The sequence below is a fragment of the Phoenix dactylifera genome, chromosome 1, assembly GCF_051530095.1.
Source record: "Phoenix dactylifera cultivar Ajwa chromosome 1, Ajwa_hap1_PhDact_Kaust_v1.1, whole genome shotgun sequence".
Classification (NCBI taxonomy): Eukaryota; Viridiplantae; Streptophyta; class Magnoliopsida; order Arecales; family Arecaceae; genus Phoenix; species Phoenix dactylifera.
In genome coordinates this window covers 39,482,613-39,506,753 of record NC_143190.1, presented here as the reverse complement: position 1 = coordinate 39,506,753, position 24,141 = coordinate 39,482,613, and the positions used below count along the sequence as shown (strand labels likewise).

Below are 24,141 nucleotides of genomic sequence, written 5' to 3'. Positions count from 1 at the left end.
CATATCAAAATAAGGATATACAAACTGTGTAGGCTCTAAAGGTTTCATAGCCTAAGACCAGAGTAGCCAGTCTGACAACATTGATCATTAGACTGGCCCCTCATGTTGTACGGATCAAAATGTTAGGCAATGAATAAGGTGATCTAACATCAGCTAGAAATGGTCTTGATAAAGAGACGTACAGGATGGATGTCAACATGCCATGACAAGTAAAACAAACATGCTTCCTGATTAGAAATTTAGGTGTTGGATATAGATAATCGTGACATAAGACCTCTGAAGCAAGCCATAAAGATGGTACCAGCCCTGTTTCATGTTATATCAAGTAGGGAGAGAACCTTGGCCATTAAACACCAAGTTAAAAATAATATATGAGAAACATGAACATAATCAATAATGCTTGTCTCGTAATACATTAGTCCCAGCTTTGTAGATTAAAATAGTTTCCAAATTGTAGGTGTACAATCCTTTTATCGATATTATCATCCAAGTCTTCTTTAGCCAACTCTATATTCACCAGTTGCCTAAGCACTACATGGTTAACAATTTAGTAATCCAGCAGGCTGTGTTACTTGACAAAAAGCAAGCTAGAGAAGATTTTGTTGTCCATGTTGTATATATATATATATATATATATATATATATATATATATATATATATATATATATATATATATATATATATATATATATATATATACCAAAACTAAGTTTACACCTTTGTGATCAACAATATACCAACAAAATAACTTCAAAAGTTTTAAAGAGCTAAATTTCATGAACAAGCAAGAATAGTGCAGAAAAGGTTTAATGGGCACCAAAAATAATACAGTGCTAGTGCATATCCTGAATTTTGAGGTTGATGATCAACTGAAATTCTGATAGCAGGTTCAGCACTACACCTATGCAAACCTTCACCACTGTCCACAGTGTAAAAGAATTAAAGTTTGACATCTATATTAGGGTTGCAAAGCCATATATCAATGCAGCTCTAATATTTGCAAGTGAAATTGTGATGATTCTATTGATTTCATAGAACATTCAATATAGAACCAATAGTAGATGGAAAACACCCACAATTCTAGCAATATGCCGTAGATACAAAAGGCAAGATCCATCACAATTTGTCTTCACACTAGTGGGAATATGGATGTCCATGAAATATACATGTAGCTCAAGGATAAGAAGATATTTTACAGTCATCTATCCTAAACCTCGTACATATTTTAATTATAAATGCAGATGAACATCTGAACCAACAAAAGAAGTAAGACTGCAAGTTCTCTTCCTCCTAAATCCCAAATTTGTAATGAGAATCATAGTCCCAACAACCACCTTTCTGATCCTCCTTATTTTGACCCATTATATTTATAATATATTAAATTGACAAGAAAGAGAAAGCTCTCCTCTCTCCAAAAATCAGAAAAATTGTGAAGAAAATCAAAGAAAAGGCAGCCAAGTTGACTGCCAAGTGGTGCACGATGTATCCAAGCTTTGATACAACAAAGGAGAGTAATAAATTATTTACAATATTAAATTAAATGCAAGCTTTAAACCTATGTGGTGCACGATGTATCCAACCAAAAAAATCAATATTTTGTTAAAAAATTGTCCAAAAAATTTTATTCCAACTTTTTTTAAAAAAAAAAAAAACCCTCAATCTTCTCAAGCCAAGTTGTACCCTAGCAAGAGATGAGAGTACATGCTGGTGACTCCTTTTCAACTACAGAAGACTCCTGAATGCATGAGATCCAACCCAAACTGACTTTGAAACTAAAATTTAGACATATTTGGCCAACTCTTGGGGATGTTAGATAGCCTGTACTTTATTTTTAAGTTTGATCCACAAAGGATCTCGGCTGACCCACCAAAGCACGAAAGCTAGGTCAAAAAATTTATTCTACAACTAACATAAAGTCGAAATTGTTAACCAATCTTCATTGCATCAAATCAGGTCCATCTAAACCTAGTTAGGTTGAATCCAGTTTCATGAGATCCATAGCTGACCCATTTTGAAGTTGCATCTCAATCTAGACCTATATCTAAACATTAGCTCTATTTAAGTTTGATTCAGTCAGGTTGAATAGGGATAAGAATTTTTTTTGCAAGTTATCTCTGTTCTATTTTTTTTCTAAATAAACTCTACTAGTTTCTTGATTTGGTTAGCATTTGGGACATTCATGATTATTACACTAATCAATTTATTTTACCATATCCCAATTTATATATAATTTTGACTTTTCCTAAGAAGTTTGATATTAGCTCATTTAACCAAAGCTTTATTTACTTTTTCAAGTTTTAGTTTTAACTATTACATTAGTTAGCGCTTTTGTTTTTATTGCATAATTTTGTTTTATTTTTGTTCACAATATTTTTCTCTGTGGATAATTCAATCCTTATTCCAATTTTTATATAAATGTTTTAAATTTAATTCTAAAAAAATTGGATCTTTCTGGCGCATAACTAAAGAAACAAAGGACATTCTTGGGTTGCGATTCTGAGAAGTGGTTATTCATGAGGATCATATTTTCGCCAGCTATCTAACAAATGAAACCTACCATGAAATGGGAAAGTACCACAAACATGGGCAAGAGTAGAAAAGAATAGTACAGTGGCAATTTAAATCACAAACCTGCTCCCAATGTTGGGTTCCAATTTGGCCAAGATACCGGAATTCAAGTTCTTGACAAGGCCCTTCAAATCCTTGTACAACTCCCCATGATTACTCGTCTGATTTTCATGATCGGACAGGTAATCCTTCACCCTTGCAACCAAACAAAATTAAAAATCCAACCTGGAAACTGAAAATCTTAAAAAAAATAATACTTGATTGGTAGGTAGAATGATTCCTTCTGCTCTCCCTCAAGCTTCAAGCCATAAATCGCAAGGATATCTCCGATCACCAGGCACCCCACCAAGAAATTCTTTTTCTGACGCTTCTCGGTCGTGGAGTACAACAAACCATAGCTGCCCACCAGCTTCTCCCACCCCTCGATCCCCACCTCTTCCCCACCTAAAATTTATCCAGAAAAAAATTAAGAACCATTTTTTTTGGTTCAAGATTCTAGTTGAGTTGAACGGGATCGAAGGACCGTGTTTCCCAATTTCCCTATTAAAAAAAAAAAATGAAACACACGATGTTTCGGTTCAACAGTCAAGCTTTAAGAAGTATGGGATCAAAGAGAGACGCACCGATCGGAGGATTATCGGATAAGGCATTCTTGCCGGTGGCGGTGAGGAAGAAGCCGGCAGCGAGGAAGGAGGCATGGACGGCGAAGGCGACCTTGTCGTGGGGGTTACCACACTCTCTGTAGTCATCTCCTCGTTCTTGCTCTGTTAGGTTTCGATTATCCCCTGGGTGGACGGGATTTCTTGAGGCAAACTTCACTGTGGAAGTTCACCCTCCAAGAATCCTAGAAAAGGGGATAATCGAAACCCTAACAGAGCAAGAACGAGGAGAAGGCTACGGAAAGGAAGGAGAAGGCGGTGATCGCTAAGAGTCTGGGGAGGCGTCTGCCGGCGGAACTGGTGGCTCGGGAGATCAGAGGGCGGGCCAAACTCCAGCACCCGGTGGATGTCCTCCCAATGGCAGAGGGCCTCATGACGATCAGGTTCGGGACCGGAGAGGAGCAGGCGACGGTGCTGGCGACTGGCCCGTGGGTGGTGGCGGACCAGCTTCTGGCAATGGAGGAGTGGCAGGCTGATTTCACCCCGGGAACCCAGACGGTGAGCCGGACAATGGTCTGGGTCCGGCTACCGGGTCTCCCCCTGGAATACTGGGATAGGGCCGCTATCTTCGAGATCGTGGCGGCGGCGGGGCGGCCGGTGGAGCTCGACGGCGTCTCCAACGAGTGGCGGCGGATCGGGTACGCCCGGGTGCGGGTGGAGGTCGACGCCGGTAAGCCCTTGGTACCTGGTTCTTTTGTTCAGGGAAGTCTGAAGAGATTTTGGCAGGCCTTCTCCTACGAAGACCTGCCAAGTCTCTTTTTCCTCTGCGCCCGCATCGGGCACGCAGCGAGCGAATGCCGGCTCCATGGGTCGGAAAAGAAGATGGATCCGGCAGCTGCCGGAGAGGGGTTTCGCTCTATCTGGTTCATTTAACTGATCTTGAAATGAATTCATGGATTCCCCGTGTTTTTCTCAAACAGGAAAAAAATAGCTTTCTTTATATGCCACTACAAAAGAAATAGGTTTCCTAACAAGTAAACTCAAAATAAAAATAATATAGTGAAATTTATTATGCCTATTGCGACCATTTCTCATTTAGGATATGCTCTCGTCCCAAAAGAAAATCTATCTGGTTCTTTAATTAGTCATACAATAACTCCATAAACGTTTCTCACAAAAAGTCCATAAACAATTCACCTCTCTCTCTCCAGTATAAAAGGTGGTATTAGCGGTCAAATTAGAAAGCAAAGCAGCCCAATTTTCAGTACTGAAACACTGAGTTGCTAAAATAACCAGAAGAAAAGGAAAACTGATAAAACCACCTTTAAATAAAGAACTTTTGTTTTTGAGAAGAATGACCAAATAAATTATAAAATTTCACTATGTATAGCTGTAATTCATACTTATAATCTACAACTTTGGAGTGGGTATAATTTGTTCAAACAACGCCAGTATTCATATATAAAAAAAAGACACAAAATCTCAGTATTTACTCACTTCAACTCTTTGCCTAGTGACACGAATATAGCAGAAAACCGCGGCAAAAATTGCAGTTGCAAGCCCAGCAAGTATAATTTCTCCACCAGCAATCGACTTATCAAATGCACTGCGGCACTTCCGATTTTGTAAATTCTCCGGCGCACCCGCAAGTACTACCTCTGAATCATTTGGAGACAAACTGGAGGAAGGGGGCTTGGCCGCAGAGGAGCCAATGAGCTCGACGGCATCAGCTCGGACTACCACCGGAGAAGGCCGAGCCATTGCAACAGTGGCAAAGATATCAGCCACTACCAATAGAAAGAGCATCAAGCGAGCCATGAATAGAGATATGATTGACCCAGAAGACTTCGATATAGAGAGTGGAGAGTTTCTGGAGGCCTCTCAACTCCAGTTTGGGGACTTTTCTGGATGAGAATGAAGCTCCTGGACTGAAAGGGGGCTATGGTGTGAGACAAGTTTGTGGCCTTTATAAGGTCAGGTTGCCGGCCATTAGGTAAACTTTTTTATTTAATATATCTGAGCCTTTCCGCCTTTCCCTGTATTCCATTAATACAAGACAAGGGAACACTTTCGAGCGGTGGGTAGCGGCAGTTCGCAGCCTTGAATTTTTTTTTGGTTTTTGGCAACTGGTTGTCTCATATATTTGCTTTGTGTAATAGGGAAGGGAGGTGACTCTTGCGTAGCCTGCATGTAAGGAGCCCATTTAAATTTGGGAGAGTGACACCAGTTCCTGTTGTCGTGGAAGATGACAACGAAACACAGCTAGACTTTCTCGAGAAGAGTAGAGAAATCCTGCGGTCCACTGAAATGACATAAGGATATTAGGTAAGGATTTTCTTGGAAGGCGAAGATTTAACACAAGATGACTGATTTGGCCTTGAGATTTTAACATACTTCGATATATGGTGGACAATTGCCTGTAGTCCTGCCTGCAGTATCAATGACTAGCAGCGAGGAAAGTGATGTTCAATGGACAATGCTGCTGTTGGATTACTAAGATTTACTGTCTGTAGTTTTCTATAATTGTGGGCAAAACCATCAATTACTGAGTTTCTGATGACACTTGAATCCTGTAACCAATCCACATCCTCAGGCAGATATTGGAAGCCATTGATACCGATCCTCTCATTTGAACAACTGAGCCTTTGTTTTTTTTTTTTTTGCTTGAGCAAAATATAAGCGATCCTTCTATGTTGCAAGTTCCTTTGGAAATTTCTTATCAACCATGCCAAGATTCCAAACTGATACGCCCCTTCAGCTATTAAAAAATATCCTAAATTTCTAGTACTACCTTGCGTTTTATGCTAGGTAATTACATTCAAAGAGATGCATAATTCTTTAAATTCTGGCATAGCTTCTGCTGAAGCCTGAAGGAAGAGCTAATAAGCTGTATGTGCTAATGCTTCTTTCCTATATGAAAAGAGATCGGGAGACAAGATGCTAATTTTGGAGAGAACATGCTCTCTCATCTATGCCTTTCGGATAGGAAGCAATGTGTTTTAATAATCTAAGCTGCAGAGGCGAAACCACAGCATCGTCAATATTTGGACCACAACCACGTCGACAGATCCAAAATATCATATACTGTTGGCGTTGTTATTTGTTTTTTGTGACCGAAGTTTCCACGTACGAGCATCATTTAGCCCTGCACTTTGGGAAAAACAATCCCCTCGTGTCGTTGAATTATCCATGAACTTGGATCCTTCTCTATAAAATTTTCCTGTTTTCAAAGGAATCTTTCGCTGGCCACCAAGGTGGTAGCCTAGTGGTACTGGGCAGCAATTCTAACCATAAGGTCCCAAGTTCGAATCGCTGCAGCGACGATTAAATTGTGGACCGGAACTCACTACTTTGGCCACTGCTTGGACTTGTGGTGTAGGACCGCTCTTGAACCGCTAGTAGCCGGGGTGGTGCCGGGTGTGACGTACTCACACGTGGGACTCGAGCCAGAGCTCAGAGGAGTAGCTGAGCCGGGCCCACGGGTGGGGAGGGTATGAGTAAAACCGGTCGGGGTGTCCAACACACGGCCATTTCTGCCCGCATCGAACATTCTCCTGGCGGGGCGGGGCCCAGTGGGGGCTGCTACGCGGGGATGGGCTTGTTCCTTCCTCCCCCTACCCTTTTTTTAAGCAAAAAAAAAAAAGAAAAAAAAAAAAAGGAATCTTCCGCTTTGTTTAATATTACTGGAAGAATGCGTCATGTGATGTCTACTAGATCGGTAGCATAGGCTTTCACGAATCTCAAGAAAAGGCCGCTTATGCTTCAATTAACCAGCTTGCTCTCTGCATGGTCGTTGTTATTCTAATCTACAGTCGTGTGGTTGAACAGCCTCTACAAACCGTGCTAGTTATATTCACAGTGGATCATACTCGCTGAGGAAGACCACAGCTTGTGATCAATGTATCAAATTGGAGTTAAAACATTACATCTAATACTAACTAGGCCTGAACATGGAAGATTCTTCTTGTTGTCCAATCTTCTATTATAGATATCATGCAATATCGTTTAAAATCCTACACGACATGGGCTGTCTTCACCAAAAGGGGGTTGTGTGCAAAATTATTTTTTTTTAAGAGGTCATCCTTCAGTATACATTTGTTTATACACATTGTTTCCCAGCTTATACACGCTGCGGTCCATGAAGAGACCATCATATAGAAAATAGTGGCACCTTGGCCACCTGCTCTCTGAGTATTTGATTACATTTGATCATAAATATGAAGTGATATCAGTGCCGGGTGGCTTCACCTTGGCCTCATTATTGTCATGTCAGAAAGAATCTTGTCATGCTAATTCTATGCTACTGTTTGACCCGTTCAGGAAAAAGAAAAAATTACCTAAACTCGGATCTCTCAAAGAAACTGAGCCTAAGTGATAGAATTTTGGTCCAATTCAATACCCTAAAGGATTGTCCCAAAATTGTAGATTTTGAAAAACTATCTAAATTCAAAAAAAAAAAATCATCTTAATCGGACATCGTATAACTAAATTATGGCCTCTAAAAGCTTGGCCTGCAAAGCTTTCCGACGTGATAGATCTCGCTTGTGGACCCTATCCAGTCCTACTCGCAGTAGCCAAAATAGCCCATATCAAACCTGAAAATCTTTCTGCATCCACTACAATAATAAAGGGTTTTGGCGACTCTATATTGCCGACGCTACAAAAAAGCGTCGGCAAATTTTTTTCTTGCAACGGTAACTGTCGACGCTTGTGGAAAGCGTTGGTAAAAAAACGTTCCGCCGACGCTTTTAAGCGTCGGCGTAGGAAAAAAATACGACGACGCTTATAAGCGTCGTCGGACTTCACTCCTCCCCTCCACAAAACCCCATCGACCCCCTCCCTCCATAGCCCACAGTCCGGTTCTTGAGCTCCAAGAGCCGACCTCCCAAAGATTTTGCGGATGGAGGTGGGCTGCCTTCTTCTCTTTCAAACCCTCTCCTCTCCTCTCATTCGCCCTCCTCTCCGTCGCCATTCCTGGCCAGTCCCGTCCTCGCCTCTCCTTAGAGCCTCCTCTTCCCCTCCGCCTATTCCCTCTCCTCCCTCGGCTTATCCTCAGGTACGCAGCCGTACCCTCCTCTCTTCTCCTCTCTCATCTCTCTTCTTCTATAACTTGGTTTCTTTGGTGCGAAGGGGGCTTACAGAGGCCCGAAACCCCGGCGGGATTTGGTAGGCGACTGGGTCTCCAACAACGATGGGTTCGTCCGGAGCTTGCCCATCTTCGTGGGCGGCCTCTCCTTGCTCGCTGTCCTCCTTAACCGCGCCTTCTCCGGCATCGCCCCCGAGTTCTTGAACGACGACGGCGACGAGATGAGGGTTCTGAGCTCCACCGCCCCATCCTCCACTCCCTTCCTTCATCGCCGTCTTTTTTCTAGAATCGAATCAAAGCTGCACACGGTCTCTCTTGGCCTCTCTTTCCCCATCTGTTCTTGTTGTAAGTACTCCAGCTCTAATTTCCCTTCCCCTAGTCGCCACGCTTGATTTTTCTCTCGATCTGTTTGCAATGGAAAGAAAACCTGATGCTCGTTTCCTTCTAATCTCAGGGTTTCTCTCTCTCCTTCGGAGGGAAATTACATGTGCCGAATTGTGGTTTTCGTTCGTTCGGGAGTGATTTCTCTGGAGATGGTTCCGTCTATCATCCGGAAAGGTATATCTTCCAATTGATGCTTCTATGGTTCCTTTTTTTTTTCACTTTTCCTTGTATTTGTGGTATTTTGGCACATGGAAAATTTGTAATCTTGTCAGTGTTTCTGTTCTTGGTTTTTGCTTATTGGAATTAGGGTTTGTTTTTGGTTCTTTTTGTTCTTGAACCATTTCGTATATGTTGTATATTGATGCAGTGCACATATTTTAGGGCACGAAAGCAACCATTACCTCGCATTCTTTTCTTTATCATGTTCTTGATGGTTGGTATATCTTTTCCCCTCTGTTCTTGTTTTTTTCTGAATAAAATAAACGTGTTAATTGTCCCCATATGGTGGCCTTCATATCTCAAGCTTAGTAATTAGGGTGGCACTACTTGTAGAGTCAGAATTTGATAAATAAGGTGGGTGAAAAGAGTTTTAAGTGAGTGCATTTTCAAATCAATACTGCATTTTCAGGAAGTGAGTATCGGGAAATCCTTCCCATTTTTTGCAGTGAGTGGAAGCAGTGATGTGGTGAACTTAAGAAGCAAGAGGAAAGGGGTGTTCTGTTGATGTTAAAGAATTTTGACTTCAGTGCTGTTAAGTTGATTCCCATCATGTGTGATTTTTTTTTCTTTCTAACAGTTCAAATGATTTTTCTTATAATACCAAATTTGCCTGGCCAATGATGCAACCTTTAACTGTTGTCTGTGTAAACTTATTTCAGGGTGTTGGTTTGAGAGGGTTGACTAGCAAAAGGCATATGAAGATACTATTGAGATGGATGAGGGAGAGGCAGAAGCTGCGGTTAATCTGTAATCATGATGGATCTCACAAGCAATTCCTCTATACTACCTGGTTTACCAATTCCAAAACCATGCCCCCGAGGCCGAGAAAGGGAACTTCAGAGCCATGACTGAATAGAATTTGAAGAAAGTTCCTATGCAGGCTCTCCAAATCAGTTTTGTGATAATTGCAATTGATCACCCTTTCAGCATGTACAACTTGATTTGCAGTATCAGAAAATATCATTGCTGCTGCCGTATCCATCAAATGGCCAAGTTAAATTATTGGTAGAGGATGATTTCTGTACATCCTTTTTTTTTGCTTGTTCAGAATAATTTAAATCTTGTTCTCTACATAGAAAGTCATCAGAAGGACTCTTTCATTACCTTTTGATTTTCTCAAAGTACGTTGAAGATGACTCTCCAAATAGGTATTTTCAGTTCAGTAGGCAGATCTTAGAAAGCCTAGGCTTTGGCTCTTCCACCAAAAGAAAAAGAAGAAAATGTCACATCTCTAACATTGTGTGGGATGCTGTGATGAAGCTGAAGACACCAAGGCAGTATATTTGAGACAACAGATATCTTGATGCTTGTTTATGAGTATCTTGTATTACTTCGTGCTTCTATATAGAACCAATTGTTAGTAGAAAGATAATGCATCCAATTGTTTGTCATCTTTTTAAAATCACGAATTTTTTTTAAAAAAAAAATAATATTCTAACGACGCTTTAAAGCGTCGTTAAAATCACGAAATTTTTTTTAAAAAAAATAATATTCTAACGACGCTTTAAAGCGTCGTTAAAATCACGAAATTTTTTTTTAAAAAAATAATATTCTAACGACGCTTTAAAGCGTCGTTAAAATCACATTTAACGACGCTTTAAAGCGTCGCTAAAAAGCGTCGCTAATTTCCGACGCTTTTGAAAGCGTCGGAAAATATTTTCCCCACTGTAGCATAGGCGACGCTTTACCGACGCTTAGGAAAGCGTCGGGATGGTTTTTACCGACGCTTAAAAGCGTCGCTAAAGGCCAAAAAAAGCGTCGCTAATGCCCAATTTTCTTGTAGTGATCACTGTTTGAGGGTTAACTGTTGCAATGCTAATCCATGCTTATGGATTGGCTGAGTGTATGATTGTCAGCCTAGTGTTTATCTAAGGAAATTGCTTTGTTTAAGCCCAGAATGAAAGGGAAACTGAGAAACCATTCTTTAACTAAAAGACCTTCACCCATTATTCACGCTTCTTCTTTTTTTTAAAGAAAAAATCATCAGTACCGCAGCATGTATACTATGGATAAGGCCACCTGCAAAAATCAAATTCTTGCTAAAATTGCTTGCAAACAAGTTGTTTGTGAGGTGACAGTGTGACACACCCAAGGCTCTTGATCATCCTGAAAAGTCTAAGAGAGACCAAGCTAATATGAATTACAATAGCATAATCCAGTACCAACACTACAGGAAAATTGGGAAAAGGCGACCCTTTTTTGCCGACGCTATCCACACGCGTTGGGAAAAAATACCCCAGGCGTCACATATCCTCACGCTTCAAAGAAGCGTCGGTGGCTCCTCCCCAAATACAACCCTTCCGATCGAGCCCTAGCCTGGCCTCCTTTTCCGGCTCTCCGCCTCCCCGAATACCCACCCTCCTTTTCCGGCTCTCCGCCTCCCCGAATACCCACCCGATCGAGCCCTAGCTAGCCCTCCTCTCCGGCACGAGCGGCTGCCTCCGCCCTCAAGCCTCCTCCCTCCTCTCCGGCGTCAACCGACAAGCCTTCAAGCCTCGAGCGAGCTTCACCTCCGCCCGAGGATCTTTCCGAGGATCTTCTCCTCGTCCCTCCTCTCCGGCTCCGACCGATTGGCCCTCAAGCGTTGATCGAGCTTCTTCTCCGCCCGAGGATCTTCTCCTTGTTCTTTGGAAGCGCCGATTCGAGGTATGCCCCCTCTTTCTCCTGTCAGCTAAATACTTTACAGAAAGATAAAGAACTATAATTTCTTAAGATACTATGACAAATGATGAAGAGACGAAGAAGGTGCGGAAAAATCATTTCATGTTTTATATTTTTTATGTTTAGATCCGTAAATAACTCCCATTCTATAATTTCCTTCTATTATATCGAGCCCTAGCATCCAATCTAACCACCCCGTTCAAATGTTGACTAAGAGAAAATTGGATATATTGGTCACTTTTTTCTATTTCTTTATACATATATACATGTGTATAAAGCATTTCTGTTGTCCCACCTACACCCAGAGCCAATCCCCTAGTGATCCTGCCACCACACCGCAGAACAGGAGCTCGTGTGGAACCTTGGATTTCTAGCATAACAGCGTTATTTTCCTAGGTTTGCTATCATAAATTCCTAAAATATAAGCCAAAAAAGATTGCATACCCCAGATTGTTATTATCTCATTCCTCCTCCTCCCCCATGATGTGCATGTTTTTCTAATATGGCAAGCCTGTTATAAAGGGACTCTCTCGAAATTATTATTTGATCAATGTAATAGTTATAAGAGACTTATTTTACTAAATCTATCTTCAAATAAAAAGTAATTAATTATATCATCCATTGTTTGATACTATGACAAAAAGTAATTGTTAATAATGGTTTTTATAATGATATCATCTGCCCATATTTCTATTTAATAAATTTTCTAGTTAGTCTAGTTAGTATAAAGATTTGAATCTTGAAAGACATTATTTTACTTAGATAAGTAGTGCAAATCATGAATAACGATCATAATTTTTGCGATACGATGACTGCTTTAATAAAATCATGATTCGATAACGATCGTAAATTGTATTTCTATTATTTTTTTTGCTTAGCAGCTGCTGTGTGAAGTAACAGCAATGAAGATTCCACATGGTAAAATCTAATAGGTTAGTGGGCAAAGCCAGCTCAATGCAATTCATCTGCAATCCATGGTGAACCCCATGCCATCTAAGGTTGGGTATCATGGTAGATCATATCATGGTATCATGGTACAAGTTATCGGATGATAACATTGCCATGTATCTTCCATCAATAAGACGCCGCGTGCTGCTGGGTTATCCTTTACAATTTCTTAAGATGATTAAAATAAAAATAGTTTTAAATTTCATACTAAAGAGCGTGAGAAATTTAGAAAAACCCAAAATAGTGGGGTTATGGTTGAGGCGGATGGAAAAAATTATTATGGTGCTCTAACAGATATTTATGAGCTGGATTATTATGGAAAGTTTAAGGTAGTATTATTTCAATGTGATTGGGTGGATATAAACTCACCTAGAGGTTTGAGGCAAGACATAAATGGATTCGCACTTGTAAATTTTTCAAGGTTGATACATACTGGTGTGTTATTGAAAGATGATCCATTTGTTTTTTCATCTCAAGCTCGACAAGTATTTTTTGTGCAAGACTCAAAAGATAAAAATTGGTCTCTCGTTATTAAGACGAAACTTAGGGACTTGTATGATATGGGAAAAAGGTTGGAAGAGAAGGACGATGATACTTATACTCAGTGTATGCCTTAAATGTTGTGCCAACTGATGAAGTAAATGCGCCAATGAGTTTGATTAGGATGGATGTTGAATGAGAATGTATTTTCATAATGGTAAGTAAAATTTATGAAGCATACGTTGAATGAGTTATTATATTCTCTTTTATTAGCCCTTTATTTAGTATAAATTTATCATTTAACCAAATATTGATTCTTTTTTGTACATACCAGGTAACAATATGCCCCGAGGGAGGCGATTTAGAGATGTGGAGTTCCAGCATTCTCAGGTGGGATCTACTTCTGAGCAGTCCCTGCAGTCCCAGCAGCCATATGAGCACCAGCAGCACGAGTCAGGATCTCAGCGCGAGCCTCCTGCTGATTGTCCGGAGGATGAGCTCCGGATCCAGGGTAATTCGATTTATAGTTCATATTTTATGTTCATATTTGTCTTCAACTTTTTAAGACATTTTATTTAATTTGAATAGATGGACAAGGGACAGTGAGGACGAGACGGGGACCCACTCAAGCAAAGGATGTGTGGAAGCTTCCTCCGGGTGAGAAGATCATCATCCGATGCAACGAATTGGGGCAGTCCATCAATAGAGCTGGAAGTCTTCTATCAAGCTTTTTAGGATCAGTTGCACGCAAGGGTCAGCTGTGTCCGCTCAACTATACGAAGTGGAATGACATGCTTCCTTCGTATAAGGTTGAGCTTCTTAGACTCATACAGGTAATGAATTGAATTTGTTCTTTTTAATTTGACACCTCCTGCATGTTAATTTGCTTACTACCATGATTTTACTTTTGAGGTTTAATATTATTATAACATTCTGTATCTTGTTGTAGGGTAAGTTTGTACTCCCTCCAGAGAGCCATGATTGAGTGCTAAAGTCCCTCAACCGCAAATGGAAAGAATATAAAGCAAAATTGAAGACGGACTTCAAGCGTGAGGGTATGACAGAGGAGGAGGTTGCTCGTGTGACTCCTCCTGATGTATACCCTCAGCAGTGGAGGGAGCTTGTTCACTACTGGTTTTCTGAAAAAGGACAGGTCACGTATATTGTTTCAATATCTTATATTATCTTTATTATTAATATAGTTGCAAATATATACATTGAATAATATTATACTATATGCTTTTATTTTGGCAGACATATTTTAATATTGGTAGAGCTGCACGAGCATCTCAAGCAGTTCCTCATACTTCAGGCTCGAAGAGTTATGCGAGACGTAGAAATGAATTCGTAAGTTTGTTTGAAACTATTTGAAACTCTACTAACATATAGCACGTATCATGATATATAGTTTGGCAATATACTTTCCGTATGTGTAGATAGTAGAGCATGGAAGGGAGCCTGGTGAGGTAGAGTTTTATAAGATGACCCACACTCACCGAGATGGCTGTGGAGTGATTGATTAAAACCCCATTTGATTTTGATGAGCTCAAAGCATTTGAGTATATCTTGTGATTACTAATGAATTCAATTGAGTGTTTCAGTGAAAATCCTGTCCAAGTGTCTCTAGACTTGGTTCATAGTATTTTGGATAAGTTAAGAAGTCTGCATGAACCAAAGTCTGAGACTCGAGTCGACTCCCGAGTATCACGAGTCGACTCCAAGCATATCAAGTTCACTGGCACGAGCTCGAGTCGACTCCAGACTAGTACGAGTCGACTCCGACTGAGAACAGAAAGAAGAACAGAAAGCCTCATCTCAGAACCTGTCAACGAGTCGACTCCTGAAGTGCGCGAGTCGACTCCAATGTTCAACGAGTCGACTCCAGGGTAGTAAGAGTCGACTCCAAGAGGTACACAAAGAAAAGTCAGAGAGCAGTTTTTCGGGTCTGAGATTCGAGTCGACTCCAGTGGAACGCGAGTCGACTCCGATGGTTGGCAGGTCGACTCCAAAGAAAGCATGAGTCGACTCTCAGCGGAACACAAGGAAAAAGTCAGAGAGCATTTTTGGGACTCTGAGATTCGGGTCGACTCCCGCATTGCACGAGTCGACTCCGAGACTCCGCGACCATCGACAGACAGAAAACCATGTTACTGCCTCTGAGATTCGAGTCGACTCCCAGACAGCTCGAGTCGACTCCAAGACAAGCTTCACGTCAAAAGGCAGAAGACCAACTTTCGGAAACTGAGAGCCGAGTCGACTCCAAGGAAGTTCGAGTCGACTCCAAGACTGGATGAGCCAAAAGACAGAGGATCGGGAGTTCGGGCTCTGAGATTCGAGTCGACTCCAAGGACAGTCGAGTCGACTCGAGTGGACAAAATTCAAAATTGGATCCACGGACTTCTGTGGATGAGCCGACTCCAAAATTGCCAGGTCAGCTCCAGAAGTTGGCGAGTCGACTCCGGGTCAAGACGAGTCGACTCCCAGTCGTGACGGCAACTTTAATTCAAATTTGGAACAGTTGCCGAGTCGACTCCGGAAAAGCTTGAGTCGACTCCCGCTACAGCCGAGTCGACTCCTGATCGCGCGAGTCGACTCCAACCCACCAACGGTCATATTGTCAGGCTGCGCAGAGTGTGCAGAACGGACAGAAAAAGCAGTGTAACGGCTAGTTTCCGTGGGGGTTGGCTTAAATAGCCACAGAAGACTGTAGCAAGGCAGAGAACAACTATTCCACTCCAAGCATTCAAGCTTTCAAGCTCTGCAACGTGCTCTTCAACGAAAAAGGGGAAGATCAGCATTTACTGCAACCAACTACATCTTCCCAGCAATTAAAGCCTCCTCCTCCTGCATTCAAGTCGACTACTCATTCGAGAGGAGACCGGAGTTCAAGAAGCCATTCCTCTACTTCAGCTTAAAAGCGTTTGAGGGCTTCTAAACTCCTCTTTTGATTATATTGTTTTACATCTGCTTTTGAGAAGCTTATTTTCCTTTCTTTCTATAACTTGTATTTACTTAGTTCAATCGGGGGATTGAATCAAGGGGACTAAGGTTGGTTGGTGAGCCAAGTTAAAAACCAACGTGTGTAAGGGTTTGATTGTGAGCCCGGGAAAACAATCGGGGTTGGTTCTAGTCGGTGAGCCTGGGAAAACCGACCGAGTTCGTTGTGAGCTCGTAAAACAACAAGTTTGGTTGTGAGCTTGCAAAACAACCGGCTGTAATCCAAGGGGGTTATAGTGAAATTCCCAAGTGAGACTTGGGGAGTGGACGTAGGAGCAAGGGTTAGCTCCGAACCACTATAAAACCTTGTGTTTGTGATTGATTGGCTCTTTTCTTCTTACTCTCACATCACTCACAGCACTTAGGATTAATTAAATAACTTGCAATAGTTTTTAATTAATCATCCATAACGTTTTAAATATCTAAATTAATTTTAAAACCCAATTCACCCCCCCTCTTGGGTTGTCTATCTGGGCAACAAGTGGTATCAGAGCCTAAACTCTTCCACCCAAGAGTAAAAGATCGAAATGACAACCCCATTTGGATCTTCCCACATTGAGGGTCAGTCCACCCAAAGACCTCCATTCTTTAATGGGTCTGACTACTCATATTGGAAGGCTAGGATGAGAATATTCATCCAAGCCCAAGACTATGAGATGTGGACTATTGTAATAAATGGGCCATACATCCCATCCATATATGTAGAGGGTGTCAAGGTACCCAAACTAGAAACGGATTGGGATGAACATGACATGAGGAAGGCACAACTTAATTCCAAAGCTATGAATGTACTCTATTGTGCCTTAGATAGAAATGAATTCAATAGGGTTTCAACTTGTAATTCTGCAAAAGAAATTTGGGACAGACTTGAAGTGACCCATGAGGGCACGAATCAAGTCAAGGAATCCAAAATAAACATCTTGGTTCATAAATATGAACTATTTAAAATGGATTCAAATGAAACAATCACATGCATGTTCACTAGGTTTACTGATATTGTCAATGGCCTAAAAAGCCTTGGCAAGAACTATACTAACAGTGAGCTTGTCAGGAAAATCCTTCGGTGTCTACCAAGGTCGTGGAAAGCTAAAGTGACGGCAATCCAAGAAGCCAAGGACTTGAACAAGCTACCACTTGAGGAGCTTCTTGGATCCCTTATGACGCACGAGCTCACCATGAAACAACACAACGAGGAAGAGTTCCCCCATAAGAAAAAGGTAATAGCTTTAAAATCTACTTCATCTAACAAAGACTTATCTTGCAGTAGCAGCAGTGAAGAAGAAGAACATGAGGAAGATGATGGTGAGGCGCTTCTTGTGCGTAAGTTCAAGAAATTCATCAACCACAAGAAGGCGTATCATCAAAGGAGAGGCCCCTCAAATTCCTATCGAAAGGATAAGGGTAAGAAAAGGGAAAATGAGGGGATAGGATGTTACGAGTGCAAGAAGCCGGGTCACATAAGAGCAGAGTGCCCCTTACTGAAGAAGGGGAGTAAGTACAAGAAGAAGAAGGCTCTTGTCACTACACTATCCGACTCCGACTCATCATCCTCCTCATCAGATGATGAACAAGAAGAGAAGGCCAATTTCTGCTTCATGGCCAACGAAAACGAGGTAACTTCCGATACGCATCTTGATTTTTCTTTTGATGAACTTTATGATGCTTTTAATGAATTAATGGTAGAATATAAGGCTATAAATCTTAAGAATAAAGAATTAAAAAAAGCTAATCAATCACACCTACATAAATACGATAAATTAGTTAAGGATAAGGATTTAATCACCAAAGAAAATATAGAACTTAAAACAAGTAACCAACTTTTAACTCAAAAGACTAACACCTTAACTAAAGATAATGTAAAACTAACTAAGGAATTTTCAGAACTTAAAAAATATAAACAAACCTTAGATAAGGATCTTACAAAAGAACTTAATGATCTAAAAGCTGAAAATCAAACACTAACTAAAGAACTTAACAAATACAAACCCTTAGTTGAAAAATTTACATATAGTTCTGAAAAATTAAACATGATACTAAATAGTCAACGAGCCGTATTTAATAAAGCGGGTTTAGGGTATAAACCAAGAAATAAACAAAAACTTCTTAGTAACTTCTTTGTTAAAGCTGGAGAAACTAAAACTAAGAAAATAACTTGCTTTTGCTGTAGTACAGTAGGTCATAAGGCAAATGTGTATAATTTTAGGAAAAGTATAACTAAAAGAAAAGTTAAAAGGGTATGGGTTCCAAAAGGAACCAACTTGACTAACCATGAAGGACCCAAGAAAACTTGGGTACCTAAGATGACATGATTTGTTTGTGTAGGAGTGTCTTGCTGCCAAGGTCAACAAAAACTGCTGGTATTTGGATAGTGGCTGCTCAAGGGCACATGACGGGTGATAAAGATCAATTTTTCACCCTTGAAGCTAAGAAGGGAGGTGCTGTGACTTTTGGAGACAACAACCAAGGTCACATCATTGGTATTGGTAAAGTTCAAATCACCCCTTCTACTTTTATAGATAATGTTAGATATGTTGATGGTCTTAAGCATAACTTGTTAAGCATTAGTCAATTATGTGATAAAGGATATGATGTTATGTTTAAACCATCACTATGCATTATAACAAATCCTAATGATAATAGTTTAGTTTTTAAAGGAATTAGACGTGGAAATGTATATGTTGTAGACCTAGAAGATCTTGCAAAACATAACCAATGTCTAGTTGTAAATGAAACTAAAGATAATGATGCTAGTTGGTTATGGCACCGTAAGTTAGGTCATGCAAGCATGGACACAATAACTAAACTAGTTAAAAGAGACTCCGTGATAGGTTTGCCAAAATTAAAATTTGAAAAGAACAAAATATGTGAAGCATGTCAATTTGGCAAACAATCTAGGAACTCTTTTAAATCCATAAAATGTGTCTCTACTTCTAGGCCTCTAGAATTACTACACATGGACCTATTCGGTCCAACTAGAACAACAAGCCTAGGTGGAAATAAATATGGTCTAGTTATAGTAGATGATTACTCTAGGTACACATGGGTCATGTTTCTAGCGCATAAGGATCAAGCATTTTCTATGTTTAAGAAGTTCCATAAGGAAGTAACAAATGCTAGAGAGTCTTCAGTCATAGCCATTAGAAGTGACCATGGTACCGAATTCGAAAATCAATTATTTGACGAATTTTGTAGTAAAAAGGGGATAACCCATAATTTTTCTGCACCTAGGACACCACAACAAAATGGAGTTGTGGAAAGGAAGAATAGAACACTAGAGGAAATGGCTAGGACTATGTTATGTGAAAGTAACCTCCCTAAGTACTTTTGGGGAGAAGCCATTAATACCTCTTGTCACATATTAAATAGAGTTTTATTAAGACCCATTATAAAGAAAACACCCTATGAACTTTGGAAAAACAGAAAACCAAAAGTTAATTACTTTCATGTCTTTGGATGTAGGTGTTTTGTACATAATAATGGGAAAGATAATCTAGGGAAATTTGATCCTAAATCTGATGAAGGAATATTCTTAGGTTATTCTACAACTAGTAAAGCCTATAGAGTCTTTAATAAAAGAACCCTAGTTATAGAAGAATCTATACATGTTGTTTTTGATGACTCTAGTGACATCTCATCTAGTAAGAAGGTTAATTTTGATGATGATGTTGAAATACTTGAAGAAAAGATAGATGAGATGGGATTACAAGATGATAATCAAAAATTGATTGAAGAAGCATCATCAAGCCAAGAGCCTATTGTGGATCATGGGCTAACAAAAGCTTGGAGGTATGCTCACGGGCATCCTAAGGAACTCATTCTAGATGATCCATCTCAACCGGTTAGGACTAGAGCTTCACTTAGAAATTTGAATAACCATCTAGCTTTTGTTTCACACTTTGAGCCCAAACATATAGAAGAAGCCGAAAATGATGTAAATTGGATAAATGCAATGCAAGAAGAACTAAACCAATTTACTAGAAACAAAGTGTGGGATCTAGTAGAGAGGCCTTCTGAATATCCAATTATAGGTACAAAATGGATATATAAAAATAAGCTAGATGAAAATGGAATTGTTATAAGGAATAAGGCTAGACTAGTGGCAAAGGGTTATAATCAAGAAGAAGGCATAGATTTTGATGAAACCTTTGCTCCCGTAGCTAGACTTGAGGCTATTAGACTATTATTAGCATATGCATGCTCTAAGGATTTCAAACTATATCAAATGGATGTAAAAAGTGCATTTTTAAATGGGTATATTAATGAGGAAGTGTATGTAGAACAACCTCCTGGTTTTGAAAATCATCAATACCCTAATCATGTGTATAAACTGAACAAAGCACTTTATGGATTAAAACAAGCACCTAGAGCATGGTATGAGAGACTTAGTAAATTCCTATTAGAACATGAATTTTCTAGGGGAAATGTAGACACAACATTATTTCTGAAAAAGCAAAATAAGGAGATGCTATTAGTACAGAATTATGTTGATGATATCATTTTCGGTGCTACTAACAATCGCCTCTGCGAAGAGTTTGCTGATTTGATGCAGAGTGAGTTTGAGATGAGCATGATGGGAGAGCTGAACTACTTCCTAGGGCTTCAAATCAAACAATCTGAAGGAGGAATCTTCATCAATCAAGCAAAATATATCAAGGAGATGCTCAAGAAGTTTGATATGGAGGGAAACAAGTCAATCAGCACCCCCATGAGCTCATCATGCAAATTAGATCAAGATGAATCAGATAAATCTGTAGATCAAAAACTTTATAGAGGTATGATAGGATCTTTACTGTATCTTACTGCAAGTAGACCTGATATTATGTTTAGTGTGGGAGTCGACTCTCAGCGGAACACAAGAAAAAAGTCAGAGAGCATTTTTGGGACTCTGAGATTCGGGTCGACTCCCGCATTGCACGAGTCGACTCCGAGACTCCGCGACCATCGACAGACAGAAAACCATGTTACTGCCTCTGAGATTCGAGTCGACTCCCAGACAGCTCGAGTCGACTCCAAGACAAGCTTCACGTCAAAAGGCAGAAGACCAACTTTCGGAAACTGAGAGCCGAGTCGACTCCAAGGAAGTTCGAGTCGACTCCAAGACTGGATGAGCCAAAAGATAGAGGATCGGGAGTTCGGGCTCTGAGATTCGAGTCGACTCCAAGGACAGTCGAGTCGACTCGAGTGGACAAAATTCAAAATTGGATTCACGGACTTCTGTGGATGAGCCGACTCCAAAATTGCCAGGTCAGCTCCAGAAGTTGGCGAGTCGACTCCGGGTCAAGACGAGTCGACTCCCAGTCGTGACGGCAACTTTAATTCAAATTTGGAACAGTTGCCGAGTCGACTCCGGAAAAGCTTGAGTCGACTCCCGCTACAGCCGAGTCGACTCCTGATCGCGCGAGTCGACTCCAACCCACCAACGGTCATATTGTCAGGCTGCGCAGAGTGTGCAGAACGGACAGAAAAAGCAGTGTAACGGCTAGTTTCCGTGGGGGTTGGCTTAAATAGCCACAGAAGACTGTAGCAAGGCAGAGAACAACTATTCCACTCCAAGCATTCAAGCTTTCAAGCTCTGCAACGTGCTCTTCAACGAAAAAGGGGAAGATCAGCATTTACTGCAACCAACTACATCTTCCCAGCAATTAAAGCCTCCTCCTCCTGCATTCAAGTCGACTACTCATTCGAGAGGAGACCGGAGTTCAAGAAGCCATTCCTCTACTTCAGCTTAAAAGCGTTTGAGGGCTTCTAAACTCCTCTTTTGATTATATTGTTTTACATCTGCTTTTGAGAAGCTTATTTTCCTTTCTTTCTATAACTTGTATTTACTTGGTTCAATCGGGGGATTGAATCAAGGGGACTAAGGTTGGTTGGTGAGCCAAGTTAAAAACCAACGTGTGTAAGGGTTTGATTGTGAGCCCGGGAAAACAATCGGGGTTGGTTCTAGTCGGTGAGCCTGGGAAAACCGACCGAGTTCGTTGTGAGCTCGTAAAACAACAAGTTTGGTTGTGAGCTTGCAAAACAACCGGCTGTAATCCAAGGGGGTTATAGTGAAATTCCCAAGTGAGACTTGGGGAGTGGACGTAGGAGCAAGGGTTAGCTCCGAACCACTATAAAACCTTGTGTTTGTGATTGATTGGCTCTTTTCTTCTTACTCTCACATCACTCACAGCACTTAGGATTAATTAAGTAACTTGCAATAGTTTTTAATTAATCATCCATAACGTTTTAAATATCTAAATTAATTTTAAAACCCAATTCACCCCCCCTCTTGGGTTGTCTATCTGGGCAACAATGGCAGCTTTGTCCGGGACGAGTCGAGAGATATAGTTGTATGTATTCATTTTTTATTTGATCATAATTTTTTTATTAATTTTACTTCCTTTAAATTATTAATGTGACTGTTTATTTTTTTGAGAGAGATATAGGAAAGAGCTACAAATCTCATTTCAGAGCGCGTCGGGGAGTCATCATCATTCGATGCGGCCAGTCGCGTCGAGGCTCAGGTCTATGCAGAATTGATGGGCCCAGAACGTTATGGTCGCATGAGGGGTTACGGTATCGGAGTTACCCCCACTCAGCTGTCTGCAGTGAGCCGATATACCCAAGATGCCAGACAAGGTACTAGCACTGCAGAGGTTTGTAGTTTGAAGACAGAGATGGTACAGATAAAGCAGTCATATGAGACAAGGATAGAGGAGATGAGGCAGAGTCATGTGACTGATATGGCGGAGTTGAAGCAGAGCCAAGAGTTGAAGATACAATCTTTGCAGGATCAGCTTGACCATATTTCATCTTTTTTGCAGAGATTTGCTCCTCCGGTACATAACTAAATATATTTGAATATTTTATATAATTATAATGTATTCTTGTATGAGCGTGATGACTTTCGTATTTTTAGTTTCTAAAGTATTTTTTTTCTTGTAGGTTGCTGATACTTCATCTACTCGTAGAGATGATGATGCCGTCGACTCTTGATACATCGTAGATTGTGTACTTACGAAAGTAATATGTTGACTTGACAGGAACATGGTTTCAGGACAGGCAGTCCGGCTGGATGACTTGACTCCCACGATCTAGATGAGGTAACTGGAATACATCTTCTTCATGAAAGTAAACTGTTTATTCTATTTATCCCATTATGTTTTTTACAGGGTGTTGATGTAACTGTAACATACATAGATTTTTTGGGGAAACTTCAAACATTCAAGGTCAACTCAAGAAACCTGTCTTCTTCCTGGGTGTGGGAGAGTTCTTTTGGTGCAAACCACACACAAGCAATGGTTGGACTGGTACTCTTTTAACCTCTTCAGCGCTGCTGGTCACAGGATTAATTGTATATTTGGATTTGTGAGAAAATTGAGAAGATATTTTCAGTTATGTTAAACCAAAAGGTCTTTGAAACAGTATGAAACTCATTTAAAGGATTGCATTTCAATATGAAAATATTCACCTCTATGATGGTTTTATTGCTCTTCCATGCTGTCCATGTTTCTGAAATTTCGTGCTCAGTTTTGGTTCCATAGGCATAACCAACAAACAAGAGAATGCCAGTTTTAATTTGTGAAAGTAGGTTTATCAACTTAAATGATTTGATGACCTGTGTATAGAATAAAGGGAAAGGTGTTCAGTCATAGATGCCTCATGCGGGCAGCTCTGAGACCTCGTACAGTCATAATCATTCTTGTGCAATTTATTAGTTTTGGCGTAGGACGTCATGAATGTATACTGGACACTATTGTATAATGTACTAACGAAAGAAGATAGGATGATGAGGACTTGCAGTTTTTCCTATGGATCAAGGAAAAGCCATGACTTTTGCCTTCTAAAACCTTCACTAGTACATGTGGTCGTATACATAGGCGTCGAAGCTCTTGTTGATGTGACATCACAACAAAGAAAAATTCAGTATTGCAGAAAATGCATCGCAGTGTCTATTTTTTTGTTGCTTGCTATTTGTATTCTTTAGTAAATTCTATTATTTTTTTCTAGTTTCATTTATGCTGGTGTCTATGCACTTGATACTTATGTGTGGAATACTCCTTGATGGAATGTGGGTGGGACCAAGCGGTGTGAACTAATTCATATCCTGAACTAGTAGCGGTGTTTGAACTTTGAACTGTTGGTTCTCTTAACTATACTAGGCATCGTAGTCATAAGTTGATGGGTTAATTTTTTTTAAGGATGGCTAGGAATTGTTT

At 40.3% G+C, this 24,141-nt stretch overlaps 3 protein-coding genes and 2 long non-coding RNA genes across 8 annotated transcripts in view; 3 read left to right on the top strand and 2 right to left on the bottom strand.

Moving 5' to 3' along the window:
- Positions 1-24,141, bottom strand: part of LOC103698909 (putative proteasome inhibitor) — a 33,884-nt gene that overhangs the window by 3,240 nt on the left and 6,503 nt on the right. The gene's annotated exons all lie outside the window — the stretch shown is intronic.
- Positions 1,645-3,328, bottom strand: LOC149768642 (uncharacterized). Its single transcript, XR_016413391.1, has 2 exons — positions 3,193-3,328; positions 1,645-3,013 (listed from the first exon to the last, which is right to left on the bottom strand). It is a non-coding gene; the product is annotated as an uncharacterized LOC149768642 (long non-coding RNA).
- LOC108511900 (uncharacterized) lies at positions 3,586-5,535 on the top strand. The gene is made up of 2 exons (XM_039125909.3): positions 3,586-3,898; positions 4,683-5,535. The coding sequence occupies exons 1-2, from the start codon at positions 3,586-3,588 to the stop codon at positions 4,694-4,696; spliced, it is 327 nt and encodes a 108-aa protein (XP_038981837.3). The 3' UTR covers positions 4,697-5,535.
- LOC120107381 (uncharacterized) lies at positions 8,104-9,476 on the top strand. Its single transcript, XR_015971116.2, has 3 exons — positions 8,104-8,224; positions 8,299-8,599; positions 8,709-9,476. It is a non-coding gene; the product is annotated as an uncharacterized LOC120107381 (long non-coding RNA).
- Positions 11,237-23,420, top strand: LOC149768641 (uncharacterized). 2 transcript variants are annotated; one of them, XM_089930998.1, is made up of 10 exons: positions 11,237-11,503; positions 13,281-13,457; positions 13,535-13,779; positions 13,896-14,099; positions 14,201-14,293; positions 14,383-14,452; positions 22,242-22,272; positions 22,369-22,761; positions 22,966-23,025; positions 23,095-23,420. In XM_089930998.1, the coding sequence occupies exons 2-4, from the start codon at positions 13,289-13,291 to the stop codon at positions 13,929-13,931; spliced, it is 450 nt and encodes a 149-aa protein (XP_089787124.1). In that variant the 5' UTR covers positions 11,237-11,503; positions 13,281-13,288; the 3' UTR covers positions 13,932-14,099; positions 14,201-14,293; positions 14,383-14,452; positions 22,242-22,272; positions 22,369-22,761; positions 22,966-23,025; positions 23,095-23,420. The 2 variants fall into 2 exon arrangements, with proteins under 2 accessions (XP_089787124.1, XP_089787123.1); XM_089930997.1 differs by having other exon boundaries at positions 22,242-22,761; positions 23,095-23,396.